The sequence below is a fragment of the Columba livia genome, chromosome 27 (assembly GCF_036013475.1).
Source record: "Columba livia isolate bColLiv1 breed racing homer chromosome 27, bColLiv1.pat.W.v2, whole genome shotgun sequence".
Classification (NCBI taxonomy): Eukaryota; Metazoa; Chordata; class Aves; order Columbiformes; family Columbidae; genus Columba; species Columba livia.
Window position 1 is genome coordinate 1,678,529 of NC_088628.1, and position 25,999 is coordinate 1,704,527.

At 54.9% G+C, this 25,999-nt stretch overlaps 3 protein-coding genes across 7 annotated transcripts in view; 2 read left to right on the forward strand and 1 right to left on the reverse strand.

Moving 5' to 3' along the window:
* The window catches only part of TLE2 (TLE family member 2, transcriptional corepressor), a 38,738-nt gene extending 33,503 nt beyond the window's left edge, over positions 1 to 5,235 (forward strand). For 4 of the 5 annotated variants that reach the window (XM_065042163.1, XM_065042162.1, XM_065042165.1 and 1 more), the window contains exons 10-20: positions 200 to 244; positions 1,119 to 1,256; positions 2,207 to 2,348; positions 2,582 to 2,742; positions 3,112 to 3,188; positions 3,485 to 3,734; positions 3,916 to 4,163; positions 4,346 to 4,493; positions 4,567 to 4,717; positions 4,821 to 4,897; positions 4,979 to 5,235. In XM_065042163.1, the coding sequence (XP_064898235.1) occupies positions 200 to 244; positions 1,119 to 1,256; positions 2,207 to 2,348; positions 2,582 to 2,742; positions 3,112 to 3,188; positions 3,485 to 3,734; positions 3,916 to 4,163; positions 4,346 to 4,493; positions 4,567 to 4,717; positions 4,821 to 4,897; positions 4,979 to 5,086 (1,545 nt within the window). In that variant the 3' untranslated portion in view covers positions 5,087 to 5,235. The remainder of the gene's footprint in view (positions 1 to 199; positions 245 to 1,118; positions 1,257 to 2,206; positions 2,349 to 2,581; positions 2,743 to 3,111; positions 3,189 to 3,484; positions 3,735 to 3,915; positions 4,164 to 4,345; positions 4,494 to 4,566; positions 4,718 to 4,820; positions 4,898 to 4,978) is intronic. The other variant, XM_065042156.1, reaches the window with a different exon arrangement.
* Positions 5,236 to 8,333: 3,098 nt separating this feature from the next.
* On the forward strand, positions 8,334 to 20,921 carry GNA11 (G protein subunit alpha 11). Its single transcript, XM_065042171.1, has 7 exons — positions 8,334 to 8,577; positions 12,645 to 12,829; positions 13,332 to 13,486; positions 14,363 to 14,491; positions 15,233 to 15,362; positions 16,074 to 16,227; positions 16,879 to 20,921. Exons 1-7 carry the CDS (start codon positions 8,442 to 8,444, stop codon positions 17,067 to 17,069), a joined length of 1,080 nt encoding a protein of 359 aa, XP_064898243.1. The 5' UTR covers positions 8,334 to 8,441; the 3' UTR covers positions 17,070 to 20,921.
* Positions 20,922 to 22,164: 1,243 nt separating this feature from the next.
* On the reverse strand, positions 22,165 to 24,568 carry LOC102095977 (granzyme F). Its single transcript, XM_065042172.1, has 5 exons — positions 24,107 to 24,568; positions 23,871 to 24,018; positions 23,486 to 23,627; positions 23,143 to 23,364; positions 22,165 to 22,765 (listed from the first exon to the last, which is right to left on the reverse strand). The coding sequence occupies exons 1-5, from the start codon at positions 24,168 to 24,170 to the stop codon at positions 22,631 to 22,633; spliced, it is 711 nt and encodes a 236-aa protein (XP_064898244.1). The 5' UTR covers positions 24,171 to 24,568; the 3' UTR covers positions 22,165 to 22,630.
* Positions 24,569 to 25,999: the final 1,431 nt, after the last annotated feature.

Below are 25,999 nucleotides of genomic sequence, written 5' to 3' on the forward strand. Positions count from 1 at the left end.
GGGCTGCGATCCTGTGAAAATAACCATAAAACCCCCCCACAACCAAATGAAGAGCCCTGGGGAGGCCCCGCAGCCAGAGGGTTGAGTCGCTGCCCGCAGGACGTGGTGTTGGTCCCCAAGAAGAAGTGCAGGAGAGCAGAGCTCAGTCCAGCCTCTCCTGCTCCTGACCCAGCCTTTGGGCCTTTCTTCCCCCTTGCAGGATAGCGATGAGGACAAGAGCGACTACAACCTCGTGGTGGATGAGGTGAGCCCGCAGCTCAGGGACGCGTTAGTCGCAGGTTTGTCCAGCTCAACGTGCAGTCACCAGGTTTAGGACTCTCCTTCCTGAGCTCTGGGGTTCGTTTGGCTCCGGGTCGTTGCTGCTGAGCAGGAGTGACCACGGGCGCCGTACCAGCCCTGCTCTGCGGTGGTGGTGCCAGCCAAGGCTGGTTCCTGTTTGCAGAGTTCTGGGTTGAAGGCTGTGCCAGCCGGGGCTCAGCTTTGCTCTGAATTTCAGCCTCTTGCAACCAAACCGGCAGGTGATTCTGGCACAACCTTCTCTGACCCCGGGGCAGGTACAACAGTATTTTATCCCAGCTGTTCTTGGCAAAGATTACGTTTTCAGAGACATCCCTTTTCTTCCCCTGGAAGGGGGGGAGGGTTTAGGAACATCAGCAGGGATTTCTGCAGAAAACGGCACATAAAAGCTTCTTGTCAGTGTAATTACGGTGATAAAAATCACAGCCCTAATTGAATGGTTATAGGGGTGCAAGAGCTGATGAGTGGCCTTGCCTCAGAGATGCTGTTGAGGGGCTGCCAAGTGGCCCTTTCTCAGGGGGTGCTGGTCGCCCTCCCTCCTCGTGAGGGCATCCGTGGCCACCTGCGAACCTGCTGCCACCTCTGATTTTGTTCAACGAGAAAACTTGAGGAGGTTTTTTATCCAGGGACCTGTGGAGCAGAGCTGGGCTTCTGCAGGTGCTCCTGGTTGACGCTGCTCGGGCAGAGGTGGATATTTGGCAGCTGAACGAGCAGCTCGCCCGGCAGGCACGGCGGAGCACACGGGGGCTCCGTGGTGCTGCTCTCCAGGGCCCTGCCCTGCACAGCGGCACCGCGGTTCCCGGTCACTCTCTTTCCCACAGGACCCCCCCTCGGAGCCCGGCAGCCCCGGCCGCGCGCCCGGCCGGCTCGCTGCACCACGCCGAGAGCCGCCCGGCAGCCCGGGCTCCGTCACCTCCAGCCGCAGCGCGACGCCGCTCAAGCCGAGGGACCAGAGCCTGGTAGGGGTGTGGGCAGCCAGGCTGGGGGGCAGCTGGGACGCGGCCCCACGTTTCTCTGCTGCAGACGGTGGGTGAGGACGTGCCGGTGCCTGATGTTCAGCACCCGCCGCCGGGCAGAGGTCGGTGCCCTCGGAGCGAGGCCGATCGGCTGCTCCGTGCGGGCCCGGCTCTGTGGGGATTTTCCATCCTGCTGCTCACAGCCATCGATTTTCCTCTCTCTTTTGTTATTTATTTCCTTTTTTTCCCCCTTCCTCCTTGCCAAGCACCAGCACAGTGCTCGGATTGAAACATCAGCGTGCAGGGAGGGAAAGGGAGGTTGCTGCCCCCCCCGTGCCCTCCCAGCCGCCGCGGGGACCGCAGCGATGCGTCCCCACCGTCCCGGGGTCAGGAGCCGGCGGGGGCTGCGGGGAGCGCTGAGCGGTGGCTCCCAGCACAATCGGATTAGAGCAGACAAAGCGCCCTGAGCAATCTGCCAGCGCAGCACGCAGCTTTTCTCCGTTATTAATTCTTTTTCCTTTGCCGGTGTTGACAAAATCCCCAGGCGGAAAAAGAGAAAGAAATAGAAGAGGCAAGAAAAAAGAAAAGGGATGAAATAGCTGTGGGGATTGAAGAGGCTGTTTTGTCCCAGGTGTCCCTCTGGCTGGGGAGGGGGTGCGCCCTGCACCAGAGGGATTTTGCAGGAGGGAGCAGCAAATCTCTGTCACGCCCCCCAGGGCTGTGGGGTGCAGAATTGCGGCAGCTCAGGGTGATACGGGGCTGGTATTCGGCGTTTGCACCCAGGGAAGGGAGGGGGGTCGTTCCATGCTGCAAGAAGGGCCACAGCAGGGCTCAGGTGCAGGATAGTGCCCCCGGTGCCCTGTCCCGGGGGGTCGTGTCTGTTTTGGGCCTCGGCGCTGGGCACCGCTCTGCTGAGCAGCACTGCCGAGGCCACTCTTCCCTCTGCCGTGCAGACCGACCCTCCAGCCAGCGCTCCCACCTCCAAACCCTCTTCTTCCTCGCCACCCCGCGACTCCCTCACGCCCGGCCCCGGGCCCAGCGCAGCCGCCCCGCTCCGGCAGCCCCCGGCCAAGGTGCCCGCCACCGACACCATCGGTGAGTGCTCGGGACAGCGGGGGGTCGTGCTCTGCACCCCAGCTACCTGACCTATGGGACTCAGGGGCTGCCCCTCTCCTTTGGCTCGTGGTCCATGACCTGCCCACCCTCCTCCTGACCCACTGGTTCATGCCAAGTGCAGCAGGGCCCGGTGCGGAGGTGACGCCGCCTCTTGCTGCTGGACGCCCTTGTCCCTGGGCGGTGCTCACTCTACTCCCGCTCTCCTCGTGCAGCTCTCCGCAGCCCGCTGAGCGTGTCCAGCCCCTACACGTCCTCCTTTGGGCTGGTGCCTCACGCCACCCTCAATGGGGAGCTCCCGGCTCCCAGTGTCTACATGGGCATCCACCTGTCGCCGCAGGTCAGCAGCACCGTGATGTACAGCCGGTCCCCAATGGTGAGTCACTGAGAGGCTCCATCTGCCAGCACGTGTTGGCTGTGCCCCTGTCCCTGGCTGTCCCCGGTGCACGCTGTCCCCAGCACGCAGCATCTGCACCGCTGCAGGGAGCTCAGGCTGGGGGTGCAGCACAGGAGGGGCTCAGTCTGGGCGCATCTGGGTTGTGGGGCCAGGGGAGGCAGCAGAGCTCTCGGAGGAGCTCCCACTGCTCCCACGGTGTCTTTGGGAGCACGTTTTGGCCTCTGTTATTTCCACATGGAGGAAGCAGCAAGCAGGGACCTTGTGCGCAGCCGAGCAAGGGGTCACAGCCTTCGTGTCCCCTCCTAGGATCTGGCCCTTCGCTCATCATCTGCCCTTTGCTTTGTGCAGGTGCCTTTTGAGTCGCACCCTCACCTGAGGGCCTCCACCATCTCATCTTCACTCTCCACCGTCCCTGGTGGGAAACCGTAAGTGTGGTGGGCGCAGGGGCTGCAATGCGGCGGGTTTCCTTCCCCACAGCTCATTTCCACACCCAGCAGGTGTAGCACAGGGCCTGGCTGGAGTGTATCTTCACTTCTGAGTCCAGAGCTGTCATTTTGTTTCAGGCAGCTGGTGGTAACAAGGAGCTCGTTAATTATATCCTTCATTAGCCAAAGTGCATGGGACACCTTCCACCTGGCTCGAGTGTGGCTGATGGGAGAGTTTGGCTCCTGCGCTCGGGCATCACACGGGTAGTTCAGTCCTTTCTTCTGCTCCCTTCCAGCGCCTACTCCTTCCATGTCAGCGCCGACGGGCAGATGCAGCCAGTGCCGTTCCCACCCGACGCCCTCATCGGCTCCGGCATCCCCCGGCACGCTCGGCAGCTGCACACCCTGACCCACGGCGAGGTGGTCTGCGCCGTCACCATCAGCAGCTCCACGCAGCACGTCTACACCGGGGGCAAGGGCTGCGTGAAGGTGTGGGACGTGGCGCAGCCGGGCACCAAGACCGCCGTGGCTCAGCTGGACTGCCTGGTGAGGACGGGGAGCAGAAAGGTGTTCCGGGGAGGCAGGCAAGGGGAGTGTGTGCTGTTACAGTGGAAGGAGACAGAGGGTACTTTTGTGTCTGTGATGGGAAAAGGAGAAGCATCTCCTGTACCCCCCCAGGCACCGATCAGCTCCTTCACTCGCCCCCTTCCCTGTAATCCAAATTCAGAACCGCGACAACTACATCCGCTCCTGCAAGCTGCTGCCCGACGGCCGGAGCCTGATCGTGGGGGGAGAGGCCAGCACCCTGTCCATCTGGGACCTGGCGGCCCCCACGCCCCGCATCAAGGCTGAGCTCACCTCCTCCGCCCCCGCCTGCTACGCCCTGGCCATCAGCCCCGACGCCAAAGTCTGCTTCTCCTGCTGCAGCGACGGCAACATCGTGGTGTGGGACCTGCAGAACCAGACCCTGGTCAGGTGAGCCCGGGCAAGGGCGGCGCGGGCAGGGCTGCTCCGAGCTCTTGGGGCCAGGGACCGCTCGGTCCCCGCAGTCTGACCCAGGCCACGGGACAGTCCCTGTCCTCGCAGCCGGGGTTTCACACTGCGTGTGCTGTAGCCCTGACGGCCGTGCCCTCCCCAATCCGTCCCCACTTCCCCAGGCAGTTCCAAGGCCACACGGATGGCGCCAGCTGCATCGACATCTCCAACTACGGCACCAAGCTGTGGACGGGGGGGCTGGACAACACGGTGCGGTGCTGGGACCTGCGCGAGGGGCGGCAGCTGCAGCAGCACGACTTCAGCTCCCAGGTAGGGCCGGGCTGACGGGAGCTCCGCGGGGCCGGGAGCGGCTGGCGCTGCCCGAGCCCCTCTGTCCCCCCAGATCTTCTCCCTGGGGTACTGCCCCACGGGAGAGTGGCTGGCCGTGGGCATGGAGAGCAGCAACGTGGAGATCCTGCACGTCACCAAACCCGACAAGTACCAGCTGCACCTCCACGAGAGCTGCGTCCTCTCCCTCAAATTCGCCTCCTGCGGTAGGCGAGCTCCGTGTTTTCTGCTTGGGCTGCGTGCGGCCCCAGATGGGTCCTTTTGTTACTTTTGGAGTCCCAAATGTTGACCCATTTTCCTCCGCCCCAGGGAAGTGGTTTGTGAGCACGGGGAAGGACAACCTGCTGAACGCCTGGCGCACGCCCTACGGCGCCAGCATCTTCCAGGTGTGGGGGGCGTTCGGATGGGGGTGCCAGGTGCTGTGAGCCCCCAGTGCCGCCCTCACTGCCCCACTCTCTTATCTCCAGTCTAAAGAGTCCTCGTCAGTGCTGAGCTGTGACATCTCCATCAATGACAAATTCATCGTTACGGGCTCCGGCGACAAGAAGGCCACGGTGTACGAGGTGGTGTATTGAGGCCCTGCCACCATCCATCGTGGAAAGGGCCCAGCTTTGCCCACCGCTGCTGGTGCAGCCCTGACCTGCAGAAACAGCTGTAAGTTATCGGTAACAAAATCTATTTAACTGTGTTTTCAATCCCTTACTAATAAAAATGGAACAAAGGAGTGGCAAGTCTGTTGACAGGCCAGGGACTGATGGAAACTCCTCCCCACAGAGCCCCTGAAATCTCAGGCTTTAGGAAGACCTTATGCACCTTGCAGGTACTTATTAAGTGGCCTCCTGGGCAGCATTTACACAGTGGGACCTGCAGCACAGGGAAGGAGATGGTGCTGGGGGAATCCTGGGCTGGCACTACTGTCGTTGTTTTATTGGTATGCAGGTCTCTCATTTATCAAATGACACATTGCTTTCCTTTTCCTTACGGCAAGAGGTGTGTTGGGAAGTGCTGACCATGCAGTGGCCAGGAGGGGGTTAAAGAGCAGCAGGGGCCCGATCCTGACCTGAAACACCTGGCACAGGAGGGGAAGGAGGCGTTGGGGCGGTGGAGCTGGCTGCGAACAGGCTGACTCTGCTGGCACAAACCTGGAATGTGTCACCGCTGCCTGGACAGTCCTCAGCCCCACCGACACAGTGCAAATTGCTGCTGTGGCTGCTCCCCTAGCAGCTCCCTCCCCAGGAACCCGCGTCTCCGCTCGGGGAGCGATGGCAGAGCCCGGGGAAGGAGGAAGAATGGAGGGAGGGAAGGATGGAGGAAGGAAAGGAGGGGTGGGTGGATGGATGGAGGGATGCGCTGGCGGCTGCGGGCCCCGCTCCGCTGCACTGCTGCCCTCTGCCGGTGCCGGGGCTCAGAGCCCGCGGGAGCGGCCCCGCACGGCCGGGGGGGACCCGGCACCGCCCCGGGGACTGCGGCGGGAGGCGGCGGCCGCCGGGACCGCTCCCGGGGCTGCCCGGGGAGAAGCGGTTTCGCTCCGGGATCTGACACCAACACCGGTTCTGCCGCGGGGCTGCTCCTGGCAGAGTCTCTGCGATAGGGACGCACCAGCTTTGCTTTCTCTTGCTCATCTCTCGCAGACCACCTCTCTGCTTTCTCCTCCTCCCCTTTTCTCCTTGGTGATGTTCCCCACTTTTGATCACTCTTCTTTCCTTCAGACGACCGGGAGGCAGCTCCTGGTCCCCCTCACCCTCCCACATTGCTGCTTGGGAAGGGGCAGCCACGGCAAACAGACACCTCCCAGCTTGGGAGATGGGATTCCAGCCCCGTGGGATTGTCAGTTCCTGGGGAGACACTGAGGACCGAAACCTCTCTCTGCATTTTTCCAACAGCTAAAGGCATAAAACGTCAACTGGCAGCAGGGTACTTGTGGCTGACAGAAAATGACACCCCAAAGTTGTGGGGGGAACGAGAACCCCGCACCACCTCTGCTGCTGAAAGCTCATCTGGGACATGAAGTGTAGCAACGGATTCTTTCCAAGAGTTGGAGGAAATGTGGTTGTTCAACTTACAAAATGATCACAGAGCAGAAGTTGTAGTCGGGGTTCTAATTCAGTAGAGAACATGCAGGAAGGGACGTGTGCTCGGCTCTCAGAATATCCCTCTGTGAACGTGTGCAGCTGAACGGGAGATCCTGTGCTCAGAGCACCTGGTTCCTGCGTTAAGATGGGAGCACTTCTCAGCCTCTGTTTGCGAGCTGCTTTCTGTAAGCAATGAAAATTTTCCTCAATTAAGTCGCTGATCAAGCAGCTGCAGCAAAATGCAGCTGGGCTGCCCCTGCTCCCCTCAAGCATCTGGAAATGGGGCCAGACTGGAGAAAGGGAAAGGGACTAGGAAATGTCTGCAGTGTTGTCCAACCAGGTGTTTGCATCCTGATGGGCCCAGTGACTGAACACCCTTTACAAGGGCTGGGCCCTTCCTCTCCGCAAAAGAACGGGGAGCCGGTTCTGGTAGCGCAGCCGCTGGGTTCCAAACCTCGGCCCCACTGGGGCATCGGGATGCAGCAGCAGAATCCCAGAATGTGAGGGGTTGAAGGGACCTGGAAAGCTCATGCAGTGCAATCCCCCCATGGAGCAGGAACACCCAGATGAGGTTACACAGGAAGGTGTCCAGGCGGGTTGGAATGTCTGCACAGGAGGAGACTCCACAACCCCCTGGGCAGCCTGGGCCAGGCTCTGCCACCCTCACCACGAACAAGTTTCTTCTCAGATTTAAGTGGAACCTCCTGTGTTCCAGTTTGCACCCATTGCCCCTTGTCCTGTCACTGGTTGTCACCAGAAGAGCCTGGCTCCATCCTCCTGACACTCCCCCTTTCCATATTGATCCCCAGGAATGAGTCCCCCCTCAGTCTCCTCTTGTCCAGCTCCAGAGCCCCAGCTCCCTCAGCCTTTCCTCACACGGGAGATGCTCCACTCCCTCCAGCATCTTGGTGGCTGCGCTGGACTCTCTCCAGCAGTTCCCTGTCCTGCTGGAACTGAGGGGCCACAACTGGACACAAGATTCCAGGTGTGGTCTCCCCAGGGCAGAGCAGAGGGGCAGGAGAACCTCTCTGACCTACTGACCACCCCCCAAGAGCAGCCGGAGCCCGGCAGCGCTGGCGCTGCTCTGCCTCACTGATTCCCTCCTCTGCACCGCGGGCTGCCGCAGCCGTGGGCGGCGGAGGGAAGGAGGGAGGCCGGGCTGGCGGGCTGCGGGGCCTACAGCTGCGGCGGGCCCGGCCCGGCTGGGCCCGAGAGCTGCGGGAAGCGCCGCAACGCCGCGGGCTCGCCCCGCGCCGCCGCCTTAGCGGCCACCCCGGCGCTACCGGCCGGCGGGACCGGGCCAGGCCGCGGGAGGGCGGCGCCGGCTCCGCCACCAGGCCGCGCCCCGCGATGGGCGCCCCGGTCCGCCACCGTCCCACAATGCCCCGCGGCCACGCCCCGCTCGGGGAACGCGCGTCCGAGCGCCTTCCCCCCGCGCCCGGCCAACCAAACTTGCGCCCCGGTTGGCGCAGCGCCGCCCGCCCCGCCCCGCCCCGCCCCGCCGCGCTCTCCCAGTGGCGCCGCCGCCTGTCAGTCAGCGCTTGTTTTCGGCGGCAGCGGGTTGGGTTGCGCCGGCTCGTCGCTGGCTCGGCGGGGCCGTGAGGAGGGAGCGGCGGGCGGCGCAGCCGGGCGAGGGCAGCGCTGAGGGGTGCGGCGGCGCTAGGCCCGGCCGCGGGAGTCGGGGCCGGGGCTGAGGCCGGGGCCGGGCCGGGCCGGGCCCGCGCCGCGGAGAGAGGGAGGGTGGGGAGGGAAGGGGGCGCCGGGCGCGGGGCCGGGCCGGGCTCCCGGCCGTGCGGAGGCCGGTGGTCGGTGCCGGGGGGCGGGGGGCGGGCGGGGGCGTCCCAGCCGCGGCGCGACCATGACTCTGGAGTCCATGATGGCCTGTTGCCTGAGCGACGAGGTGAAGGAGTCGAAGCGCATCAACGCCGAGATCGAGAAGCAGCTGCGGAGGGACAAGCGCGACGCCCGCCGGGAGCTGAAGCTGCTGCTGCTGGGTGAGGAGCGGGGCCCGGCCCGGCCCGCGGAGCTGCCGCTCCCGCCGCGGGGCCTGGCCGGGCTGCGGGGCCTGGCGGGCCCGGGGCTGCGGCGGCAGCGGGTGTGGCGGGAGCGGCGGGAGCCACGGGCGATGCCGCCCGAGCCCTGCGCCCGGGCCGCCTTCCTCCCGGGGCCGCCCCGTTGCCGGCCCTTTGTTTGTTGTTTTTTTTTATTATGCGTTCTGTGTCAAAATGGATTTTGACATAAGCAGGAACTGTGAAGCTGAAATTGCTGGTTCTGAACGCGGGCACGCACACGGGGGAAATGGTCTGGAGGAAGCGCTTCCCGGAGCAGCCTGGCCTTTATTAGCGGGTGAAGATTCACTGGTGGGGTCGGTGCTTTTTGGTGTTGTCAGTGAACTTCTGGGCCTGGAGTGGAAAAACTGGCCTCCAGCTCCTAAACCAGAGTTCCCGTTGCGCCATCCGAGGAGGGCCTGGGGTTAGGACTTGGTGTAGGGAACCTGCAGGAAGACGAAGCGCTGAGGACGCACGAGTTCCGCGCCTGATGAGGAAATGGCTCTAGCGTTTAGCCGTCCCTTTGGAGGCAGAGATCACCTGTGCGGCGATGAGGATGTCGGTGTTCAGACTGAAAGGCTGTGGTGTTCTGTGGTTGTGCAGATGGGTGACTATTCCGTGTTTAGATAAGGTTTATAGGGCGGGTAATCAGTTACAGGAGCGGCCGGCAAAGATTTCAGGCATTCGTGTTCTTCTTCAGCGGTGAGGTTGGTGTTTGTGTCCAGGAAGCCCCCAAACTAAAGTTACGGTTTTCATGGGTATTGTAGTTTATCATTGGTTGTGTATGTATCCTGCTTTGTGGCTTAAATACTGTGTCATCTCAAGCTGAACCCTGAAGCAGATCTGGTGGATTGAGCTCATTCCCTTGGGGTCTGTCCTGAGTTGGGGACCCACTAAGGTACAGGTTGAAGAATGAGGATGATTGTTACAAAAACAAATGTAAAACTTTGCATAGAGAGGTGAGGCTGTGTCTGCCCAGTCCCGTGGAGGTCTCCAGCGCTGACATTGTTGCATCGTGATAATTGTTACGGGAAGGCCGTGGCTTTCCTTCTTGCCATGAAACCTCAGCAATTAATGTTGCGGTTCCTTGGGTGAAAGGTAAAATCGGGGGGTTGGTGTTTGTGCTCTTCGAAGGTGCTGTGTGGGTTTCTGGAAGCCTTCTTGCAGACTAGAGAACTCTGCTGCCCTAAAGCAGCCCCACAGAAGCAGCTGTTTCAAAATAGGTTGGCACCATAGGAGAGATCTGGGTTAAGAAGATCCCGCTGGATCTAAAGATTTTGCTTTAGAAGTAATTCAAATTGCTCAAGAATCCATTCTGCTTTTCTAAAATATTCAGTTAAGTAAGTTTCAGCATCAGATTTAAAGAACAAGTCTATATGAGGAGGTTAATATTGGATAAGCAAGACTCGCAGTTTCAGGACGTGTTTGCTGGGAGCTTTTCACTGGATGCAGCGCTTTGCCCACCTGAGGCTGTGGCAGGTAACGTGCGCTCGCTCTCCTTGGCGTAACTGCCGGGATTTCTCATGTCTTGCTCCTGTTAGGCGCAGTTCTTAATGTTCACAAATATTAGTGATGGTTTTAGTGAGAGGGCTTTGCCAAATCTTCAGCATTTTGAAGGCTGCATGTGTGGAGGGAGTTTCTGCCTCGTAGGAACTCTGGTGATTTCTCTTGTCCCTGCACCTAGTGAGTTAGAAGCCTAAAAAAGAAAACCGGAGTGAAGAATAACCGTGCTGATCAATGTTGAACCTGCTAATAAGAAATTTGATTTGAAGGTATTGGACGTTGCTCTCTGGTATAAGGATGTCATTTGTCTTTTTACTGCGTGTGGGGAGAATATTTTATACCAAAATTATTGTGATTAAGCCTGGGATACTGTTGGTTGAGTGATGTGTTTAAAAAGCACCTGTCAGGTACTTGGGGACCATTAGTAGCTTATTGTAAACTCTGCTGCTTTCACGTGTGGACAGAGGAAATGGTGAATTTGGATTATCTCCTTGTCTCAACATTGTCGTGTTAAACAAGGTTCTGGTGCTGTTATAAATGCAGGAGCCGTACCGGCAGAATGTGCGATGTTCTGGTGTGGGGCTGTTCTGTGTTGTTGCTGGTTGAGGTAAAACCAAGAGGCGCCTTTAAAAACCAAACCAAACCACCACCAAACCAAAACAGAAATCACACCCCACACCAAAAAGCCGGTGCTGACAGAGTGACAGGAAGAATCTGTGTGTGAACCCCTGAGTAAGTGAATGGCTGGTGCTGAGGTTTCTCTTATGTTTTCATTATTGGAATACTTTGAAGTACCACTTTTTTCATTCTCAGTTTTGGTCGCTGTGGTAAAAGACAAGGAAGTATTTCTCACCACAGCGAGAGAAACCACAAAACGTTTCAGTTTCCAGTTTTTCCCCCGGTTTCTGGTGTAGCTTTCTGTTTGAGATGGTGATAGTTTGCTGCATGCATGTTAACGCTGTTTGCGATGTGAATTTCTAACGCCGCTGACATAATTTCTTTCAGCTCTTGGAGATGGGAAGAGTTTGTTTATTTTAAGCGTGCTGCTTCCAGTGATGTGCTTGCTGCTTTTAGTTGAGCATATTTATTTGTTTGCCTTTTAGCCTGGCACTATAAACATGAGTAACTGAGCGTCTGTGTGCGAGCAGGGATGTGTTTGGTGGTGAATGGGATCCTGTCTCTGTCGCCGGCGTGAGGGAGCACCTGGTGCTTGTCTGTACCTGCAGAGCCAAAGGATTTGTCACTCAGGTGACACGTTTTAGGTTTTGCTCTCAGTAGCCAAGCGAGCTGGGACACCGTGTTAAAAAGAGCTGTCTTTATTATATATATTCTGTATAGCTAACTTTAGGAGACTGAACAAAGCAACAGGTGTCAATGGTGCACGTGTGGGGGTTTGCAAGACCTGACCCATACGACCCCTCTACAATGTGTGTATGGAATGGAAGTCGCTGGGTGCTTCCCATCATACCAGTTGAACCGAGGGTTTACCAAGGCTGTGTAACGGCACGGATGCTTTAGCTGATGATGTTTTCCTCCCATAGTCACTGCGTTAGGGAGTTCCCACCGTCCTTTTATATTAATATCATCTGTTGGCTTTCACATATTAAATGATGCTTTTCTGAGGCCATAAAGGTAGGAGCGGGAGGACTCCCCATGTGAGAGGGGCCCGCTTGGCATCAAACGGTGCGGACAGCTGTGAGCAACGTCCTGCTCTGCTCTCCCTGCCAGTCGCTGCTTTTAACTCTGTAATATCGGAAGGCTCTGAGCAGTGTCAGAGGTATCTTGCCACAATCATTGAATCATTTTGGTTGGAAGAGACCCTCAGGGTCATCCAGTCCAACCATAACGCAACTCTAGCACTAACCAGTGTGCCTAAGAGCTTCTAAATAATGACAATTATAATTTCAGTCCTTAAGAGCAAACGTGTTTGCACGGTATTTTGGGTTACTGGGCAGATGCACTGACTCGTTTCAGATGGATAAGCAAGTAGTTTCTTGAGTTCCATTCTCTAACTTCAGAGTCGATTTTTCTCTGTGCTCGGTTATTTTCTGTGGAAAGACACGTGCTCTATAAGCCGAAGAGCATTTTGTGCCAAATCGCAGCGAAAGAAAATTCACTCTACTGTGCAAACAGGCTTCCCGCAACCCGCTCTGCATCGTCTGGGTTTGCAGCGCTCACCAGCTCCAGAGCACATCTGGGCCCTCCCCGCGCTTGGAGCATCTTGCTGGAGTATCTGGGAATAGGTCAGGTGTGACGGACAAGGGCCCTTTGACGCAGGACGTGTGGGAGGGGCTGTAATGTGAGATTTGGAATAAGAACCGGAGCCGCGTTCGGAGGCTGCTGCAAAGGACAAGATGTCTTCCTCCTGCGCTGCTGGGTTCAGAGCGCGGGTGAGCGGGGCCATCCGGACCGTCTTTTAGTGTTCTGGAAAGCGGCGAAAAAGTGGCGTGTGCTTGGGTGTAGTAATAGGAACGGCAATGGCTCCTAACTCTCTCTCTTGCGTTCTGCAGGCACCGGGGAGAGCGGAAAAAGCACGTTCATTAAGCAAATGCGTATCATTCATGGCTCAGGCTACTCTGAAGAGGACAAAAAAGGCTTCACCAAGCTGGTGTACCAAAACATCTTCACTGCCATGCAGTCTATGATCAGGGCCATGGAAACCCTGAAGATTCTGTACAAATACGAACAGAACAAGGTAAGTTTATCGCAGTTTGTGCGTGTGTTCTTAGTTGATTGGGATTCTAGGGTTTGACTCCTGAGTTCCTGTTTGTGTCCTTTTGTGTTGCAATCTCAACCTCCCTGAACTCTTTCCTGTAAATGCTTTTGGGCTTCACTTTTTCTGACGTTTCGCTGCTCTCTGTTTCCATTTACTTGACTGTGTTAAGGGACAGCGCGGCTTTCTCAGGGGGGTTTGTGCTCTGGCCTGCAGAGCGAGGGGTTATGATGTGATATCGGGTACAGGAGGGGTGTTCTCTGTACTCATTTCAAGGATTCCCTGTTGCTACGTGTGTCAGGCTTTCCTTTGCTTGAGTGACTGTTCACGTTGGAACTGAAGCTGCCAAAATACATGTTGGACCCAAAAGATGATGCTCCTGGTACTTCTCACTGTTGCTGCGACCTGTTGTTTTCTCTGACCAAAGGTGCAAACCTTCCTTTTTTACTTATGATTTTTTTACTTTTGAATTGCCAATCTCCAGGCCAATGCAGTGCTGATCCGGGAAGTGGACGTAGAAAAGGTCATGACATTTGAGCAGCCATATGTAAGTGCAATTAAAACATTATGGAACGACCCTGGGATACAAGAGTGTTACGACAGAAGAAGAGAATATCAGCTTTCCGACTCAGCTAAATAGTGAGTATATCATCACTGACGTGTACTAGTAGGTGGTAGCAATGGTCTAACAAATGCCTGTCCAGTTTGGTTTTTTGATTGAAGTCTAGAGTCTGTTTCAAAGGGCAGGAGCATTGCTGTAGATTTCACTACAGTTTGTTTGAAGTACCGTGGATCTTTTTCACTGAGGCAGATGAGTCTTGCTGGTGTTTTAGACAAGCTGCGCGGTCTCTGCTGGCCACGTCAGGGGGAGCAGGTGACTGATAACTTGTTGAATCTGGCTCCAGAAAGCCAAAGAACTTTTCTGGAAGTGGGGGGAGCTGTGTTTAGTTGGGGGTAGCTTTAGATCTGGAAATTCCTTACCATTTGCTACTTTTCCTGAGGGTTTGAGGTGTTCTGGTGGTGATGAAGACAGCTGTTCACACATCTGCTTGTGAACCTAAGGCTGGAATCTCCACCTTCTGCCATCCCTGTTGGTTCTGGCTCTCGGCTCAGGTTTGTCCTTTGGCCTACAGGTGTGTACGGATGTGCCACCTAATGGATTTATTATCAACAGAAGCAAAGTCTGGTGATAGAGGTTTGTTTCTTAACAGAAGACCTTAGAAGAGACTTGATTCTGAAAAATAAGCATCCACTGTACTTAAACTTTCTCTGGAGTGAAGCTTGTCTTCCACACTCCTATACAGAGTTGATAAAGTTGTCCTTAATTTATCTGTTTGTCCTCCGAAGGAGATGGCTGTTGAATTGCTGTTCCCCAAAGATGTATTATGTTATATTCCACATCATGTTTTAAATGATTCAGGTGACTTCTGACTTCCTTGTCGTGCCAGGGAAAGACTAGATGTAGCAGTGTTGTAAATCTGTGTGTTTATGTGTTTTCCGTTGTGCTTCCTGTAGCTATCTTAGCGACGTGGATCGTATCGCTACCCCAGGATATCTACCAACTCAGCAAGATGTGCTACGGGTTAGAGTTCCTACAACTGGTATCATAGAGTACCCCTTTGACCTAGAGAATATTATCTTCAGGTACTGGAGGTGTATTCATGTTACAGCTGAACTGGGAGAGGGGTGATGTGGTTTGGGGAAGGATGAGTTCTGGGTTGCGGTAGCAGGTCCAGGTGCTTGGTTGGGAGGCTGGGGTGGATGTGTGTGCTGGGATGTTGTAGGTGTCTGCTGACAGGCGCTCCTGTCACGGGGATGGTGCCACGTTTTGTTCTGAAAACTCCAAGCTGAAGCACTGACTGTCACAAAACAGGACGTGCTTTGGAATTGTGCTCTCGGGGTGACACCAAAACTTGCTGCCTGTGCTGCTGCAGCAATAGATGGTATTTGGAAGCTTAAGCCGGCAATCGAGCGTGGCGTAAAGGACACAATGACACATCTGGCTATTGCAAGGCAATTTTCTCCTTAGTGCTCTGCTACTTCCGTGCTCCCTGCACGTCTCTGCTGCAGTGTTGACATGACAAGAGAGGAATAGAGGGGCATCCTCTCTCAAACCGTTCACTTACAGATCTGGAGAAAGTCCTCTCTCTGTCCTGGTTTGCTGACCTATGGAATAGGCGTAGGGTTTTAGCGAAGGTGGACTAAGTGTGTTGCACTTCACATGCGAAAATAATGTTAGTGTACTAAACAGGTGGGGCTTGAAACTGAGGATCTGAAACGTGTGGCTAAGTTGGGCAGTAGCCTCACTTGTTCTCGTTGTGTGCTGGTCCTTTGCGTTTGGATCAAGAACTGCAGCTCATTCTGTGCCACTGTATTTCTCTTTAGAATGGTTGACGTTGGAGGTCAAAGATCAGAACGAAGGAAGTGGATCCATTGCTTTGAAAATGTGACTTCCATCATGTTTTTAGTAGCACTTAGTGAATATGACCAAGTTCTGGTGGAATCTGATAATGAGGTAAGAACGGGAACTCCGCGGGAGGAGAGAAGGAATCTCTTGAGCTTCTTGGAGGTTGGTACCAAAGCGCTTGGTGCCAAGTTGGATTAGCAAGTGGTGTTGGTTTTGGCCTTCAGTTCTTCCTGTTGCAAAGGAAACATGAGCCTTAATGGGTCATGGTGTCCCTGCGAGCGGAAAATTCACGGAGCATTTAAGTCACCTGTACTTCTCAAGTAATAACTGAAATACTCCGAAATTGCTGAGTTCTGTGTGCTGTGGAAGGTACTGTGCAGTGACAGCACGCTCTTAAAAATCACCGCTCCTCTTTTCCGCGCTGTTATTTTGTGCGGTGACTGCTGTCTCCTTAGAGGCTGCCTACAAGGTGCAGTACGGAATTGTTGCACTTGCTGATGTATTAAACCCCGTTAGGTAACAGCAGTTATTCCTGTTCTACTAGACAAAAAGCGTCCGCAGAGCGTCGTGCCCAGTCCTCTCAACGCACAAAATGACTTTTAAGCCTTTCGATATGAATCGCTCGCTAATTAAATGAAGCCTGAGTCCATCAGATTTTGCGTTTCCTTTCCATTTAGCAGCGCAATGTGAGCCAGACCCCACCTGAGGCCAAAGTATTGTGCGTACAGCACCTGAGGTGCTGGATCAGCGCGGATCTGAGTAGCAGAAAGGCAGCTCAGTGCTCATTTGCGAAAACAAGGCTTTCTTTTCTTATTTCAGAACCGTATGGAAGAGAGTAAAGCTCTCTTTCGAACCATTATCACTTATCCGTGGTTCCAGAACTCTTCTGTTATTCTCTTTCTCAACAAGAAGGATCTGTTGGAAGACAAGATCCTGTATTCCCACCTTGTTGACTATTTCCCGGAGTTTGATGGTGAGTGTTTAAGGAGGAACAATCTAGAAGGGTTGGAGCTGGTTTGGTTGGATTTATTCTTTTGAGAAAACTCAGATCTAGACATGAGGAAAACATCTGAATTTGAGAAGGAATACCTATAGCCATGAGAAAACGTCACCAAAATGCATGTAGATAATGGAATCTTGATTCTATTAACTGTTATTCCGCGCTTTCAAAACACAAGGCAGGGGGAGAATTGCCATTTTGCGAACAGCTTTCATCTTTGAAACAGCTGATGAAATTGCGCCCTGTTAGTTGTGGTCCCGCTCTGGCGTTTCGTGCCCCCTGCTGTCGGGAAGCACGAGCACACACGATTGTTAGTGTGGAAAACAGGGTGTTTTTACAGCGGTCACACTGTGTGTGCTTCTGATACAGCTTAGCAGCCGGACACGAGATCGTGACATCAGGAAGCGTCGTATTCTATCACTTGTAATTAGTGAATGCAGCAAGTTAGGGAAACGAGAAGCATAAGCCACTTCACTCCTGGGGCTTTTATGCGATAAATGATCTTGATTTTTTCTTTATAGCTCTATAACCATAAGAAAAGGCGTTCTGGCGATTATCCCGATGGATCAACCCGGGGAACGCGCTCGGCGTCAACCCGTTAACCGCTTTCTTTGTTCCCCGCAGGCCCGCAGAGGGATGCGCAGGCAGCCCGCGAGTTCATTCTCAAGATGTTTGTGGATTTAAATCCAGACAGCGATAAAATCATCTATTCCCACTTCACGTGTGCCACAGACACGGAAAACATCCGCTTCGTCTTTGCGGCCGTCAAGGACACCATCCTACAGCTCAACCTGAAGGAGTACAACCTGGTTTGACCCGCTCCGCTCGTGGCCCCTCGAGAGGCGTCGTTGTGAAGAAAAGACAAAACGAGAAATTTTAAATATGACAGGAAAAAAAGTTTTAATTTTTCGATGATGTAATGATTGCAAATTGTCTGATCTGTGGAGTGGCAAGTGCTCGGTGTTATCCTGCAGTCTCATGTCTCTGTCCACAGAGTAGTTGATTTCATATTTTTAACAAATTGCTTTTATTTCACAGTTAACGGGGATACGCCTCATTTCTTCAGCACCTTGCTTACTTCTTAATTTTTGCCGAACAGCTAAGGCAGCCTCATCTTGAGCTTTCCTTTGTTGCTTAGCCACGTTTTTTCCCCCTTTTTCATTCCCGTGGTATCTATAGAAAAGGAAAAATACCTTTCCAGGCGAGATGGTGAGTTCACTGGACTGTGGGAGTGCGGATGCTACTGGTCCCTTCGCCATAGGGTGCCTCTGGTGTAATGTGCCGAACCTGCTTGCGTCCCCGGCCCGGCCCGCCCTTCCCCAGGACACGCTCCATGGTTCACTGTGATGAGATGTTGGGCTGGAGCGATCGCTCCAACCCCTGTGCAAAAAACAAGCGAAAAAGGAAAAAAAAAAAAAGGAAAAAAGGCAAAAGAAACAAAAAAAAGCCATCACTTTTCCATTCTTTATATGTTCTAGTTCCGAGTTATTTTTTCTTATCAATTATAAAAGGTATGAAGACTGTGATTTTTTTTTTTTTTTTTAAATTATTGATGTTCTATACATAGTTTGCTACGTGTTGCTGTATTTTGTTCATGGACTACAAATGATGGAAGCTCTTGGAGCAATAGCTGCTGAGCCTGGGGAAGTGCCTGACTGTAATTGTCCTTTATTAGATTCTGGTTGTATTTTCCACACACACACGCATCCCCCCACACTACAAGCGCATGCACGAGGCTCAGTTTGCAGAGGGATGCCACGTTTTGTTGGTTAGAGCGTGTGACAGCGAGCGAGCGACCCTATGCAGCAGATCTCAAGAGCGCACGGGGTGGTTGTGCCGGTTAAACATCAGACTTCGGATGCAAAATCTCAAGTCTCGTGCCACCCTCTTGCTCTTTTCTTGCGGCTCGTAGCAAACAAGCCTTGTTTATTGCATTTCGTGCCAGTGCGTCGAATGACTTTGTAAGAATTCCCCGGTCGCATCCGGCTTGCAGACTTAGAAAGGACCAGAGCTGGTAGGTAGGATTCTTAGGTGAAAAGATTGAGGCTCTTGGAGGGAGCCGTGGTTCTCTCTCCCCTTTTACGCATTCCCCCGAGGCACGTGCTGCTGTGTTTCTCTCGAGAGGAGCGCGGATCCTCTCTGGAAGACTCGCATGCATCCTTGCTCCAGGTTGCCCGCGATAATCGGCTTCCAGGAGACCCAGAAGGCCCGGCCGCGCTTGCACTGGTGTAGCGGGAGAGCGGAGGAGCCAGGGTCGCTGGTGCAGTGGAAGGCAGAGCAGAAGCAGTTCTGGGTTCTAGGTGCCAAATCAAACTCCACTAAGCAGGAGGACGCGAGGCCTTTGCACCTTAGGGAGCTTTTTCCAGGAGCCGAGGCGAGTGAACAAATGTGCTAAAGAGCTGTTGCCGGCCTGGAGGACACCGGCAGCGGCAAAGCAGGAGTGACAGGACGCAGGGACATCTGACCCGCCCAAACGAGTCGTTTAGCCGTCACTAATGCTTCGGTTTCAATTCCAATGAGTAGCATTGGGTCCAAATTCTCTGGATCGACCAGATTGCCCCCGCCAAGGCGAGTAGCTAAAGACGAAACGCCCTGCGCTGGTGAAGGGGGCTGCTGATATTTTGTCTCTTTTGTAGACAGAGCACTACATCAGTGTTTTGCACAACATGTAAGAGTAAATCTTAACTGTCTGAGATGCTTAAGATACTTCGATCTAGAACACTAAAACACGGAGGGACGTGATTTTGAGGAATTCTGTCTCTAGGTCCCTCTTGTTTTCCAGACTAGCTGAGGGAAGCAAACTCTGCCGGGAGTGCTGAGGGAGCCCGAGGTGGAACAGTAGCCATGGGACCAAGAGCCGAAGAGCCAGCCTGGCTGGGAGCTGCTGCTGAGGATCACAGCATCTCGTTAGACCAGCCGCGCTCTGGGTGCGTTGAGCACTTGGGAGGAGCGGGAGGGATTCCCATGTGTCAGACAGCTTTGCATCAATTTTACTGCTTGGGTCTTTTTTTTGTCTTTATGCTAAAACGATCCATTTTGTAGAAACTGTCCTGTAAAGAAGAATTTATAATCATCTTTGTGTATTCTCCGGGCTGTTCATCTGGAGCAGATGGCAGCACCAGCCTCTTCTGCTTCTGTGATCCTCTTGTAAATGGTTCACACCGCAACCGTTGCCAGCGACGAACCTGGCGCTGCGATATACAGGTTCTTGGAGATAACTTCGCAGAAGTTGACTTTCCAAGGTGAATGATGGTGGTGATTCCACTTGAATCAGAAACATTTCCTTCCTTTTGTATCCCTCCCTTCTTTAAGAGCTGCTGCCCTGGCACCGGAGGAGGGATCTTGGCATCTTGCAGAGTGAATGTGCATCGTGGTGGGGAGCTGGGGGCGGCTCCGGGTGTGAGTGTTTAACTGCTCGGTGTAGCTGTTGGCCTGAAAACCAACCTGGCGTGATGGTTGTTGGGAGAACGTTCTGCGACGGCTGTTTGGTGAGTTCTGGCGCCTCGTTCGGAGCGAGGGCAGGAACTTGTGCGCGTAACCCGGCGTGTCGGCCGTGAGGTCCCGTGTTAGCACACGCTTTTCTTAGCCAGCCCTGTGCCTCCCGCTTGGCCAGCAAAGCCGCTCCGTGTCTCCGTTGGCTGCTCCTTTGGCAAACGCCCGCCCTGGCAAAAGTGCCAAACCTTCAACCAAATTTGCCTATAGCATCTTTTCTGGAAGCGAGGCCGCTCAGAACCTTCCGCGGGTCGAGACAACAGCTCGACCTTCCAAAAAGAGGCGGAATTGGCTTCTTGTAGAGAATCTTGACCCTGAGGAAGTGGTTTCTCGGCTTAACCTCCGCTCCTTGTGCACTTTCAATCTTTGTTGTGCTGAAGAAACCAACGTCCTTCGAACCGGTTTGAAACTTGAAGGCGGTGAGGAGAGGCCCGGCCGTTTCTTCGCCCCGTTGGGCGCGATCGGCCGCCCGGTGAGCGGCGCCGGAGCACCCGCCCTTCCCCGTTCCCTTCTCCCCTTCTCTTCTTGGGTCTCTTCTTGTTGCTTCCTAGCGATGTCGGCCTTGCGTTCAACTTTGGGTTTTCTCCATGTGTGTTTTATTGTTTGCTTTTTTACTTTTGAAAAGTACTTCCGGAGTGTGCTGAGCATTGTATTGTACTGTACAGAGCCCGGGTTGTTAGAGTCCAGCAGAGGTCAAGTGTGTTATGCAGCACCCAGTTTCCTAAGAGTATGGTTTGTGCCAATGCCCCTTCTTTAGTAGTGCCAGAGACTCTTTACAAGTGCCAATGTGGTGGAAATTATTTGGTTATACTTGTATATTATAGGATCCTGATTTAAGACAATTTAAACATTATCCTATTTAAAAAGATACTATATAAAACGCTGTTTTTAAACCTTGTCATTTGCAATGCATGTATTGTTGTGCGTGTTGGGGTGGGGGGAGGGACGAGGGGAGGGTCAAGGAGTTTCTGAATACGATGCCCAGTGTCAGGATCTATTCAGGCTCCAAACTGTCTCATTCCAGTCCAGGAGTGCGATTGTTTCTTGGAATGATCCCGCTCTGGCTGCTGGGCAACAACCCCTTATTACAGAAATATCTGATGGAAATTGATTTTCATATCTTTCTCCTGAAATAAATTCTCTGTTTGAAATTGGAATAAATTTTGTTCCTAAAACCCGCGGTGGTCCCGCCTGCGTTTCTTCGCTCCCATCGAAAGGCTGGTTAATGTGCAATATAACGAACTGGACGAATAACGCTGAACTGAAGGTGAGCAGTGGCTGTTGGGGGGTTTGAGATGTAGGGGTGCAGTGGTGGCTCCTTGACTTAAAACTTCACGGGATTTTGGAGTAGAATCGCCGAGTGAAGCCGTTGGTATCGCTGCTGCCCTTTGCTGTGCTGTCGGCTCATTCCAGATGCGTTTCTTGCAGGATACACATTGTCAAGAGCAGAAACGGTGGTGGGACCAGACGTGCTCCGTGAAGCCTTTATTTGAGGTTTTTTACCCCAATTCAGCCGTTTGGGGGCAGAACGCGGGGAACACGTGCTGTGGAGAACCCAAAGAGGGCACTGCGAGCATGTGAAACACCAGCGCGACGCCCTTTCGTTACACAGCGCCGTCTGCAGCAAAAATCACCCGTAACTTTGAGCCGCAGCTTTTCTGAATCACGTGAATGAGCTGGTGGGGGGGCTTGGAAAAGGTCTGAATTACTGGGCTTGGAAATGATTTGGAATCTTAAAATCTCTGGTGTGGTGTTTTATATCTGTGGGCTCCAGCAATCACCTTTCAGGGCTCTTTGCATCAGCTGTTTGGCTGACGTGCAGATGCCCTCGCAAATTAAGCTTAATTAAGTTTTACGGGAGGCCAGTGAGCTAACGCCTACATCCTTCACTCTTGTTTTCCAGCAGAACCAGGCACGAAAATCACTCGAACCTTTGGGTCTGATTTCATCCCTAACACAGTGAAACTGGGGCTGACTGTTGGTGCACCGGGACCACGGCGGTTGGATGTTACCACGGGGGCCGCGGGAGGAGAAGGGCTGCGATACGGTTAAACCTGGGGACAGGGGCGCACTCCTCGCTCCGCTTCCTTTGTTGCTACAGGTTGACTTTACCCTTTTACGGACCGGCAGAGCTCTGAGATAAGATCAGATACAGCCTGGGACCAGACCCTGGTGCATGGTGCCGTTGGTGGTGTTGGGCTGCCCACATTGCGCCTCAGCGCTTGTTTCCCCCGAGCGCTCCAGGCTGGGGAGAGGAGGCTGAGAGGCTCCCCCTGCTCTGAAATCCCCTGCTCTGGGGGTTTAGGTGGGATAGAAAACAGAGGCCACTGGTTGGGGTGAAAACTTCAGCCCGGGACTCCGAGCAGCGACTTTCTTCAGCGGCTGCGAGAAATCTGAATCATAGAAGGAAAAAGGCTCTCAAATGCACATATGATTTATTGTCTTTATGTGATTCTTACAACACGGGAGCTATAGGACGAGGGGAGAAGGGAGGCGGCAGGTTTCGGAGGTTGGGAACAGCAGCGGCGGTGAAGCAGGAGCTGGAGTTTCCTCCGTGGGGCTGGGGCAGGGAGGGGGCTGCTCTGGACCCCCCATCTCATCGTCCTGCCCTCCCCAAAGGGCGACAGACACCCCGACAGCTCCGTCCGTTCCCCAGGGCTGTCCTGCTCCCTCCTTCCCAGAGCTGCAGCCACAAGCAGCTTCACAAAGGGGGACACGGGCACTCCAAGGCGCAACCTCCGCTGGGCTTTGGCAGAGAGGAGCCCTCGCCATGTCCATGGGGATCAGAGGAAGATGTTTCCCAGGGCGAAAGGAAGACAAAGCAGGTGAAGACGGGGGCCCTGGAGCCCCAGTTTTCCAGGGCAGGAGCGGCGGGAGAGGAGGGTCATGCACACTTCATGACGTTCTTGGTCCAGGGGAGGTAAGGAGCGATGTGTGTGTAGAAACCGAACTGTTTATATCTGTAGGAGAAGATGCCATAGGCTTTGTTGTTGCAGATGAGTGGATCCCCAGCGTCGCCCTGTAAAATGGAGGAGAGAAATCAGTGTTGATTTATACAGGGTTCCCAGGAAAAGGGAAAAGAACGGGGAGGCTGCAATGTCAGAACAGCTTTCCCTGGGGAATCCTGGACTGGCGATGCATGTGGATGGCTCTGGCTCCAACACGGACTATCGGCAGTCGGGACCCAGTGCAACTACAGCCGGAGCTCAAAGGATCGCTTCATTTCTGCCCTTGTGCTGCGTGCAGAGCACAAAACTCACTCCGACCAGCCCTGACATTGGGGGCAAACCCTCCTTGGCCAAGCTGTGCTCCTTCAGTGATGGGTTTTAGCCCTGATGGGGTTTGTGCCTCCCCGCATCCTCCCACCCCCTAAGCCACAGTGACCCTTTCAGTTACCTCAGCAGATCCGCTGTGGCCACAGATCAGGTTGTCGGCGAGCCCGGGGTAGTTGCTGAGGCAGTCCCGCTGTTTGATGATGGTGACGGTGGCTTTGTGTAACGCGGCAGCGGGTGTTTCGTCGCCCCAACCCACCGTGCTGCACACGGTCCCACCGGGGACTTCGGATCTTTCAATGGAGATGGTCCTGACGTAGCTGTTGCTGGTGGCGTTGCCGTTCAGCTGGGCAAGGAGACACAAACACAGAGAGGATGCTCCGTGGTGAATCCGTTCCCTCCCACGCAGGGTCACAGCTCAGCCCTGGGCGGACGGGACCCCGCGGGTGCTGCGGGGCGCTCGGTACCTTCAGCAGGACGATGTCGTTTCCATCCTTAGGGCTCTTGAATTTCCGGGGGCAGCAATACTCTTCCACTTGGAATACCTGCCAGCTTTCCTCCTTCCTCTGGATCGTGCGGGCTCCGAGGATGACAGTCAGAGGTTTGTATCTGGTAAAATCAAGCACAGTGCATGTTATGAGCTTTCTCCCGTCTTCCCTGCTCACACAGGACACGGCCAGGAGACACCGTCTTTAAAAACAGAACTGATGGGAGCGAGGAGCTCTGCCGGGGGATCTGCCTGGTCCACGAGGGAAGCGGCTCAGGCTGTTGGACCATCCATCCAGGAGATGTCACCCAGACCATGGCAATGCCACAGTCTCATTGTGCTGTATGAATACACCAAAAACTTACACCAAGCACTGAGCCGCTGTCATCACCCAGTTTGGGGCCACCAGGAAGCCCCCGCAGAAGTGGTTGTCCTTTCCCTGCACATAGGCCATGTAGGGTGCGGAGTGGGACTTGGCTTCGCCTCCTCCCACCATCCATCTCCAGGAGTGACCTGCAACGGACGGGACCGGGACGGGGGAGTTGGAGGACGCGGGGCCGCCTGGGGCTCTCGCTCCCCAGCCCGCTCCTCGTCTACTCACTGGCTTCGGCCAAGGGCCGTGTCAGCAGCAGGAGGGACAGCAGGAGCTCCTGCGGGTGCGGCATCGCGTCGTCCTCGCGGGTCCCTGGGCGCTGAGGCTGCAGCTGGGGTCTCTTCCTGCTCCCAGCAGGTTTTATAGCCTGAGACGAGACTCCAGGAAACCACAGAGCTCAGACTCATCTCATGAATCTCTCTGCAAATCGCGTGTCTCAGCGATCTGAGAGGGGAATTCACTCAGCCCGGGCCCTGGGCGCCAGCCCACTTTCATCCTGGGCCCGATCTGGGCTATCTGACCAGTTTAACCCCTTGCCTTTGTGCTGGGAGCTGCAGGGAGCGGATCCACCCTCATCGCTGCCCGTGGGCTCTTCCCTCGCAGCTCCCGTTCGCTGTTGTGCGCTTGCAAACTCTCTTGATTTTTATCATGAGCTTTGCAAAACCAAGAGCGGCAGCACGCTCCCCCCATCCCGCTGAGACCCAACGCGGCAGCTGCCTGTGCGCACAGCCCCCCCTTCCTCGTGCTTATGGGGAGACCCAGGCCGGAGTCGTTAGGAGAGAGGAGGGGGCGCACGTAGCCGCAGCAGTGGGGCGCACATGTCCACGTAGCCGCAGTAGGGGGGTGCACATGTCCACGTAGCCACAGTAGGGGGGTGCAGAGAAGCCGGGAAGCTCCTAGATTGCCCACAGCCAGGTCTGACCAGACTATAAACGGGACTTCCCGCTGACGACCATTTGTGGTGTCCTCGGAGCTGCAGGTCTGTGTGCCGGCAGGATGGCTGCCTAAGGTGACCTCCCGGCACTGCGGTGAGTGATAACTTACTAGATATCTATTTGTATTATTCCTCGCTGGGCCAGTGAGTGTATTCCATGCTTAAATATAAGCAGGTGTATTTTCCCGGCTTATACAGCAAACGTACTTTCCTTGCTAGACTCAGGCAAGCATATATCCTTAATATAACTCCTTGCTAGGTGCAAATGTACTTCCCTGGAGTCGGACGGCTCTGGCGTTGTTTATTGTGAGCGTGGGTACGCACGCTGTGGATCCCCATTATTCTTCTTTTGCTGTATCCCAAATAGTCTCCTCAAGTTGGTATCCGAATCTGTATTTTATGTTACTAACTGATTTTACAAACCCTGTTTGTAATTGGTTGCTTTCCTGATGGAATCAAAGCCTGGTTTGGACCTGGTCGTCCGCCTCAAACTAATTTCGGGGTCCCTCCGTGACACCAAGATTTATTTCACATGATGCAGAGGCAGCTGAGGACCCTCCTGCTCCTTCTCAGCAGGCGCAGCCCTGGCTAACAGAGCAAACCTGGTATAAGTGCGTTTATGACACCGCGCTGCTCGCAGCTGCAGGAGGGCAAGGAGTTGCTGTGGCAGCATCGTGATGGTGGCCGCAGCATCGTGACGGTGGCTGCAGCATCATGATGGTGGCCGCAGCCTCGTGACGGTGGCCACAGCATCGTGACGGTGGCTGCAGCATCATGATGGTGGCCGCAGCATCATGATGGTGGCTGCAGCATCATTATGGTGGCCGCAGCATCGTGACGGTGGCTGCAGCATCATGATGGTGGCCACAGCATCGTGACGGTGGCCGCAGCATCGTGATGGTGGCCGCAGCATCATGATGGTGGCCACAGCATCGTGACGGTGGCCGCAGCATCGTGACGGTGGCTGCAGCATCATGATGGTGGCCGCAGCATCATGATGGTGGCTGCAGCATCATTATGGTGGCCGCAGCATCGTGACGGTGGCTGCAGCATCATGATGGTGGCCACAGCATCGTGACGGTGGCCGCAGCATCGTGATGGTGGCCGCAGCATCGTGACGGTGGCTGCAGCATCATGACTGTGGCCGCAGCATCGCGACTGCTGCTGCGGCCGCGAGGTCTCGGTTC

Excerpts from the sequence above, each read along its gene's own strand:
- LOC102095977 (XM_065042172.1), bottom strand. The coding sequence starts at position 24,170 with ATGCCGCACCCGCAGGAGCTCCTGCTGTCCCTCCTGCTGCTGACACGG. Across the intron at positions 23,365-23,485 it reads ACGACATCGTCCTGCTGAAG|CTGAACGGCAACGCCACCAG; the intron begins GTACCGAGCGCC and ends CTCCTTGCCCAG. Across the intron at positions 22,766-23,142 it reads GCCACAGCGGATCTGCTGAG|GGCGACGCTGGGGATCCACT; the intron begins GTAACTGAAAGG and ends TCCATTTTACAG.
- GNA11 (XM_065042171.1), top strand. The coding sequence starts at position 8,442 with ATGACTCTGGAGTCCATGATGGCCTGTTGCCTGAGCGACGAGGTGAAG. Across the intron at positions 12,830-13,331 it reads ACAAATACGAACAGAACAAG|GCCAATGCAGTGCTGATCCG; the intron begins GTAAGTTTATCG and ends GCCAATCTCCAG. Across the intron at positions 13,487-14,362 it reads CTTTCCGACTCAGCTAAATA|CTATCTTAGCGACGTGGATC; the intron begins GTGAGTATATCA and ends TGCTTCCTGTAG.